Raw genomic sequence first — 8,486 nt, forward strand, 5'->3', positions numbered from 1 at the left:
GCTGAGGGAACTGGGACTGTTTAGTCTGGAGGAGACTAAGGGGAGACCTTCTCGCTCTCTACAACTACCTGAAAGGGGCTTGTGGCGATATGTGTGTTGGTCTGTCCTCCCAAGTAACTAGTGATAGGGTAAGAGGAAATTGCCTCAAGTTGCACCAGGGGAGGTTTAGATTGGATATTAGGAAGAATTTCTTCACTGAGAGTGTGATCAAGCATTGGAACAGGCTGCCCAGGGAGGTGGTGGAGTCACCATCCCTGGAGGTGTTAAAAAAAACGTGTAGACGTGATGCTTCGGGACATGGTTTAGTGGGCATAGTGGTGTTGGATTGATGGTTGGCCTTGATGATCTTAAAGGTCTTTTCCAACCTTAATGATTCTGTGATCTTGTTTAATGGTAGAAATAAATGAGTTATTACCCCAAACTGTATTGGATAAGGAGTTTGAAGATTATTCTTGCAAAACCAGACCTCATTCTTACCAAGTATACCATTGCTATAGCCTTCAAACATTCATCCTCCCATGGTAGAGCTAAGCTGCCTAGGAGAAGCTAGGCTTGTTTGGATAGGCAGCAAGCCAGGAATAATTTCACCACTTCCTAGCACTCAGTCCTCCTGCCCTATGAGATGATGTATTTACAGAACAACGTCATGGTCAGAGTTTGCAGGAGCATGAAGTGAAGGGCACTTACTTATTAAACAAGGTCCACGGACTCTGTTGGCAATGGTGTCCTCAATAAGTGAGTAGTCATCCTTCTTCTTGGTAGGTCACTAACTAGCATTAATCTTCAAAGTTTTTACAATGCATCACAGATATATTAATGCAGGAAGAGAGACAGCCTCATCCTACAGGACTTTTTTTGTTCTCATATGCCTGGTAGCTTGTTGTCAGCAAAGGATTGTTGAGACTGGCTGAGGTGATGGGAGTACATCTCATAGCAAAGCGTTTCCTCTATGCAAAACCTCCCTGAGAGCATTTTTTTGCCTCATCTTCAGGTTGCTGGTGGTGTACAATGGTACATAAAATATCTAAAAAGTGAGAGTTTCCAATAAACAAAGAGACTGACTATTTGATATTAATAGCCATTCCTTTAGTTAATAAATCAGTCTGTTAATAGCTTCTTTCAAAATAATTTTCTGTTGTACAAGGTGTCAAGATTCATAGAAATGCTCAAATAGGAATGCAGGAAGAAAGCAGTAACTTAAATAATGGACAGTTACCACGTTGTTCAAGGTGTCTGATTACTTTATCATTCAAGTACCATAACTCTTATCAATTGCACAAATCAATGAAACTTTTCTTTCTTTGGAGGAGGCCCCAGCCACGCTTCACAGATGTATAAACACTGGTCCCAAGAAAGAAGCAGAGCAACTGAAAAAAAAAAAAAAAAAAAAAAGTTGGCAGTGTTAGTGAAATTGTTGTATTGTTTATGGGCATGGCAAGCTATTTGTCATGGTTACATGGCTGAGTAAGCGAGGACACAAGTGGGTGCTGAGGATGCAGAGCCTTTTGCATAGTTTTGGAAGACCAGTTAAGATGGAGGGAGCCATGTCTGGTGCAGTCTTACTCCTTTTGCCTTTTGTGAGTATTTTCTAGAGTGAACTGGCCCCTGTGGCTCACGTTGGTGTTGTCTGGGAAGCAGCTAGGTGGAGTGATGGGGGAAAGGATAAAAAAGTAGGCCAGGAAGTGGGCTAAAACTAAGCAGCGTAAAAGAGCAGGAGTTGGTATTTCAGCTCACTTGCTCCCAGGGTTCTGTTTCACATCCATCCTCTAACAGATGTCACATGTGACCTAGAGCTGCTGAGAGATGTGCTCAAATGTTGTTCCTTCGCTAAGCGGCTGTGGGCCTGGGTGGTGTTGGAGACTGACTTACAAGGATGTCGAATGTCCAAAGAATATTTTACAAGTTTGCTGTTTTAAGAGTCTTGCACTCACACCTAGTTCTGTCTTCAAAATAGCTTTGTTTCCAAAAGCTGTGGTATACCTGCTTAGAGGTTTTCTGTTGCGATGCTGTTTTGGCGGAAGGGTACTGGAATCATGACTGATGCCTGGCCAGCTCCAAGTGACTAGCTTGTGAACCGTCAAGAGTAAACGCCATGTGGATGGCACGTCTGTCATTGCGGGATGGCTTTTCTTTGGTGAAGGATGATCAGTTACAGCTTGTAGCTTACTTCTAAGCAGCAGCAGACAGACTTCAAGTGTAGATATATGGTAGGAAAATGCCTGAAGGTGCTTGTTACTATCATGCTTTGCTAAACAAAGAGCTGGGTTTGTGGTTCAGCTGTGATAAATGATTGAGACCTAGCTGGAGAATAAAGTTCATGAGTATTTATTGCCTGTCCTTGTAATGATTCTCTATTTCTTTCTTACGGCTTCTCTCCTGATTCCTTAACCTTCAGTGTCTTATTATGGTCAAATATAGTAACTTTAAAAAAATAAAATAAGTATGGCTTCTGCTTTGCATGAATGTTCCATGGAAACAAAGCTTCTATTTTGAAGCTTTGCTGAATTGTATGGGTAAAATTGATCTTGTACTCTAGGATTAACAGTTGAAGTGCTTGGTCTTTCATCTGTAACGTAAAGCTTGTAATGGTTTTCAGTTATCAAATAATTGGCTATCATAGTCAAATGTTTGCTTGAGGGTGTTTTGTTTTACCATTTCCAATCTAGTTTGGACAAATGAATACTTTCCAGATATTACCCACTTTTATTGTATAATAAAAGTAAAAACTGTTTTCTCTTCTTCTAAAAGGCTTATAACAAAAAGAAAAAGGAAACATGGGGAGTCTGTATCTTTATTGTAGCAATTGATCTGGATGAAATGACGTTCACTTTCACAGAGCTTCTGAAAAGTATAAGCTTAAGGTAAGTGAGTTTAAGTGTGTGAATTTAGATTTCAACAGTTAACTAGTCAACATTTTTATGAAGAGAATGTTATGAAGAGAATGTTTTTAAAGCATTGTGAATCTTTGTGCATATCAGGCTATTTGTTTTTAAAGTGAAGGTTACTTATGGGAATTCTGAATATTTTGGTAAACTAGGAATCTTACTGTCATATTTTAGTTGAGGGAGTGATGATACTTGTTTGATTCAACTGTGATTGGCTTTGATTGTATCATGCAGCTGATTCTTGCTCAACCTAAAGTCTTCATCAACTTAACTTGGTGTAAATTACACTTAAAATATTTTCCTTTCTTTCCCTGTATCAAGATCTTCTGTAAAACCTTTTTTCCAATATTAGGCTTAGACTAAATCAAGAAGTGGAAAAAAATGTTACTCTTCAAATAGTTTGTCAGCATGCTGCTCTTTTCGAACATTTTAATGCCAGTCTAAATTTTGTACTTTTGTACATGCTTTTTGTTAGTGTTTTGTTACTGTTATATTGTATATTCACTAAGTCCATAATATAGAAATTAACATTATAGGACAATGTCTGCTCTTAAGGTCAATTTACGTGGCAACAGCAATAGGCATGCTTTGCATTAGATTCATTTAAGGAAAGAATTAGTGCCATCTGCCTAATAACTGTGCCATGTGTCAACAGCATGTGCAGGAGCAGAGCCTTTGGATGTTCTAGGGCAGGAGGCTAAGGCAGAATGGTGGGCACGCTGTGGTGGTAGCCCCAGACTTGGGCCAGAATATCCTTTTCCTGGAAGTCATCTGTAATGATTAGACTTCTCCCTGCCTCTTCTACCTTGCATCATCTAGAGCAGCAGTAGTCAGGTGTTACATTTCAGCTTAATTTCTTCAGTCTTGACTGACTTGGAACTGTGTGGATGAAGTCTAATTGCATTTGTGCAGCGACGTTCAACATGTTCCTCCTGAGTACAGACCAACTTATGCTGCAAAGTGAAAGAGACTTTTTCCCTTAGAGTTTCAAAAAGTAAGCTATTACTCTGATGATTTTGATTTTAGCAATACTCAGTTGCGTGTTAGCCCTGGGATTTTTGTCAGCTACAAGGTCAAACTGGCAGAGATTTCTATCAGTCATCTTATTCTCTAGAGCCACACAGATGTATTGGAAAGACTTTCCATTCCATGGTAAAAGAATTCCTCAATGAACTTCTGACTGATTTTATATTCTGGTTTTTAATTTGAGAAAGATCAAAAAATGTCTCAGAATTCTGTATTTTCATGAAGGATCAAAATATATTTGATATAGTTGAAGTAGTTGAATATATTTGATAGCATCCTCCTCATTAATTTGTAGCAATCTGCTCATTTTGGTTATGACCATAACAACAAGATGCGTTCTTGATGGCATCATAGGGAAAACTTTGGTCCTCCAAAAGGTGGGGATGTTCTTGCCCCCAATACCTGCTGCAAGACTTGAAATTCTGTAGAATTCAGTGCATTCATCTCAGTTTTCATTCCTAAGTCTCTCTTTAGCATGGATGGAGCCAAGGTTCATGTTCTTAGAGTAGTAAGAACATTTCTAAAGTAGAACTTTTAGGTAGAACAGAAGAGTCAAGATGTCTGCGTTGGATATTTTTGGTTTTACTGTCAGAGCAAAGAAGAAATACATGTCTAGTTAGCAAATTCTGACTTCTGAAGATAGTATCTGTGCTAGCCAAGAAAATTCTTTTTCTGTAGTAGAGCCCCTATTGCGAGATGCCTCTGCTACCGAGTTGAACAGTATTCCTACATCTGGAAAATGTAAAGGTGGGGCTCAAGGTAAACAAGTAGTGTTTCCCAAGGCAAGGTTCTCAGTCACTGCTAGTTGTAGTAAGAATATGCTGCAGTCTAGTGAAGTAAGGCAATGGGTTTTGGTGGGGTTATCTTTTTTTAAGAGCTATTTCTCAGCGTTATGATAATCTGTCATCCTTGTCTCTTTTTTTCAGTGTATGCACATTTTTTCAGTTTCTGAAAGAGGTGGATGTTAACATGGATACTGTAAGCACTAAAGTTGATAGCACTGTATCAAGGCTGAAAAAGAAATATGATGTATTACTTGCACTATACCACAAGTTTGAAAGGTATTACCCATTTTTCATTTTGAAATTACAAATTTATTATGGATGTCAGCATTTAAGATTTTTCAAACTGTATATTAGAAGAGCCCATTTAAACTCTGTGTGCTAATATTTACAGAACAGTGAAATGGAACTGTTTACATGCATTGAATAAACCTATCTTACATCTTACTCCATAACTATTACAATGCTTTGTTAAACAATCCCCTTGTTGCAGTACAAACAGTACTGACAAGTGGTTGCTAGTCCCTTTGTTAAGCTTTTTAAAGATATAAAGAGGATCATTTTCCTATCTAATATTTTTTTACTTAATGGACTTTCCATTTCTACCTGCCCACTCCTCCCTAAATCCTGATCCAAGAGTTTCTTTCTAAGGAGCTCTGGAAAAAGAAAAAAAACACAAATAGTTTCTTGTTTCCAGATCTGGAAGTGAAGGCTGTTTGTTCCAGTGTCTATGGGTATTGCAGAGCCCGCTCTATTAGCAGTTCTCGCTTGTAATCAAGGTAAACCTTCCCAAGTGATTTAGCTGACCATACAATGAAAATCGAGGGGCATTCTCTTTGTACAGAACATACTGAATGTGCTTATGGCAGAGTGCTAAGAGCTTTGTATCAGAAGAGCAGCAACCTGCAATTTATCTGCAAGTGTTGAAGCAGCCAGTGGCATTGCTGGAAGTCAAGCCAAGACATGGGGAAAGCCAGCTGGAGAGCTAGAGTTTTTCCTCCAGAAAATCACAGAATCACTAGGTTGGAAAGGACCTGCAAGATCATCATGTCCAACCATTAATCCAGCGCCACCATGTCCTCTAAACCATGTCCTGAAGTGCCATATCCACACGTTTTTTGAACACTTCCAGAGATGGCGACTCCACCACCTCCCTGGACCGCCTGTTGCAATGCCTGACCACCCTCTCAGTGAAGAAATTTTTCCTAATATCCAATCTAACCCTCCCCTGGCGCAACTTGAGGCCATTTCCTCTTGTCCTATCACTAGTTACTTGGGAGAAGAGGCCAACACCCTCGTCGCCACAACCCCCTTTCAGGTAGTTGTAGAGAGCGATAAGGTCTCCCCTCAGCCTCCTCTTCTCCAGACTGAACAACCCCAGTTCCCTCAGGGAACTTGGGTTGTGTAACTTGTATATGTGTAACTTGAAAATCGGGAGATTCTCAAATGGATGCTTTTTTGAGTTGCTGTTACTCCAAGGTGGTAAGTTGCTGCACTCTATGCTTTAACATGAAGACAAGGATGATAAAGGCTTTAGATCCTTTTACAGGCTAGTATGTGCTAGCACCAATGTGTACTGGCAAGATCTGATACCCTCTGAGGCAATTTTTAATCGTTCTGTGAAATTCTCTATAGCATATACCAGTAGAAAACTGTTTCATGTTATTAAACATTGAAGCATTGTTCCATGATGCTTATATTACTTGATACTGTTGCTGTGGAATTTTTCACCTACAGGAATTTGAGTCACTGTAACGTTTTGCCTCCCAAACCACATAAGGGTCTCAAATAGCCCTTAAATGACCCTTGAAAGGGGTAGCAGGTCACCCCTTGGTAGTGTATAGAATCAAGGCATAAATGGGATAAGAGTTCTATTCGTGTTTTCAAAGTCCAACCAATCACACTTACTGTTATCCTAGGTAATGTGTATGTCACAATATTTCTGTAAAGTTAATAGTTGCCTTAAAGCTATGAAGTTCTATGAAAGCTGTAAATAATTTGTTTTTACTAATTGCAAGTCTTTTCTGGGCTATAAAAGTGTCATTGAAGATTTACACAGGCATGTTTTGGTTTTTGTCCCTTCTCTAACTCTTCCTCACTTGCTTACTTTTTTGAAACTTGTGTTGCAGTAACAATTTATTTTCAAACAGGATTTGAAAGATTTTTTTTTCCTGTTTTGTTTTTGAATAAACGGAATTTATTTCTTGAAATGACATGTACCTAGAATAATTAGGAAGCAACATTACGGCACAAGGCTTGCAGTGACACCGCAGAAATAGTAAAGGTTTTAAAATGCCCTTTTAGAGAGTGTTCTGCACAGCTGTAGCACATACATTGCTCTGTTTTACAAGGCACTGAGTAACAGTGTACATACAAATCTGGTCCTTCTGGGAAGAAAACAATAACAAATTTTATTATGCCAAATTAAAATTGTTTTGCTGTTTAAGCTTTGACATAAGCACACAAGCAACAGCATTATTTCAGCTCTGGCAGGGCTGTAGTTGGTCTATTGTTAATCTGTTCTCCAAGAGTCAGTGTTTTTTTTTAAGTTAGAATAAAGTTTTGTGAACTGGTGTATTTTTTACTACATTGAAGTCAAAGATACTGCAGACTTTGCTTTCAGAAAAGTGTTTATTTTTAAAGAATTTATTTTTATTTTCTAGGACTTGTGGCCTTATTTATCTGGAACAACCTAGTAGTGAGTAAGTTTGACTTTCCTAAATTGCATTTGTCAAGATAAGATGTAAATGTGTCAGCATTTTACCTTTTAACCCATGAAGATTCACCTAAGTCTTAGTGTATCGTGTTTAATTTAGATGTAGTGGGGACTTTGAATTTCAGTGGGATGATGAGAGCTGCAGAAGTGATATATATTTAATCACTTCCTCCATGAAGGTTCGCCACCCAATGGCGGGTGTCTCGGCATGGTGGAAACGAACATTTGGAGAGTGAGCTTCCTAATAATAGCAACAAATGAGTGGATGAAAAGATGCCTTAGCAACTCCCAAATGAGCTTGAGCACATGCTGTGACTGGAGAATAGGGAATTAGTCAAAGGCACAAGAGAGAAAACAGCTTGTAACAGTTAAGTGAATTATCTACATTCACTTTCTTTTCGAAGGACGATACAGGTATTTCCTGATTCTTGAATGGCTTTACGGAGACTTAATTCTGTCAAATGTGTAGTCATAATTATGCAGGGAGTGGAATGAGATTATTAATAAACTTAACTCTACGGGAAATATTGCATGTTGTCTTAAATTGTTCCATGGACTGAAGCATTTTTCAGAACTTATAGTTGAAATCATTACAGAGCTCTTAGTGCAAAGCCTTTATTCTTGTGTCTCTACAGGATTTCTGCTGAACTCAGTTCTGTATTAGTCCTAAAAAATTACTGGATTACTTTTTTGCTGGCAAAAGGTGAGTTTTCATTAGAAGACAGTTATTTTAATGAATACTGTTGAAGTGTGTTAATGGATTTTTTTACATGTCCAGCATGAGACTATCATCCTTATTACAAATATGCATAGTACAGGCCCAGAATGCTTTGATTGAATGGCTTTTGTAACTACTCAGTAATATTTCTTTTTATGCAATTTGGCTATTATTTTCACTGGTATTACTTCCTGTGTATAAATGTATATATTTTAAAGATTTTTTTCACTTTCAAGGTTGATATTCTGTATTTGAGTCTATTCTGAGGTGCTTTATAGTCTGCCAATATTTTAATAATGGATGATTACCTGAAAAGATGGGCAGATTTTTAAAACTAGGCTTATATATGTTATAAATAT

General features: G+C 38.3%; 1 protein-coding gene across 1 annotated transcript in view; it reads left to right on the top strand.

Moving 5' to 3' along the window:
• Nucleotides 1-89: 89 nt before the first annotated feature.
• Nucleotides 90-8,486, top strand: part of LOC104624256 (retinoblastoma-associated protein) — a gene marked incomplete at its 3' end in the record, with an annotated part of 24,107 nt that continues 15,710 nt past the window's right edge. The window contains exons 1-5 of the mRNA XM_010291577.1: nucleotides 90-128; nucleotides 2,749-2,861; nucleotides 4,838-4,972; nucleotides 7,357-7,395; nucleotides 8,045-8,112. Of these exons, the coding sequence (XP_010289879.1) occupies nucleotides 90-128; nucleotides 2,749-2,861; nucleotides 4,838-4,972; nucleotides 7,357-7,395; nucleotides 8,045-8,112 (394 nt within the window). The remainder of the gene's footprint in view (nucleotides 129-2,748; nucleotides 2,862-4,837; nucleotides 4,973-7,356; nucleotides 7,396-8,044; nucleotides 8,113-8,486) is intronic.

This window comes from Phaethon lepturus, unplaced genomic scaffold (genome assembly GCF_000687285.1).
Source record: "Phaethon lepturus isolate BGI_N335 unplaced genomic scaffold, ASM68728v1 scaffold50967, whole genome shotgun sequence".
Taxonomy (NCBI): domain Eukaryota; kingdom Metazoa; phylum Chordata; class Aves; order Phaethontiformes; family Phaethontidae; genus Phaethon; species Phaethon lepturus.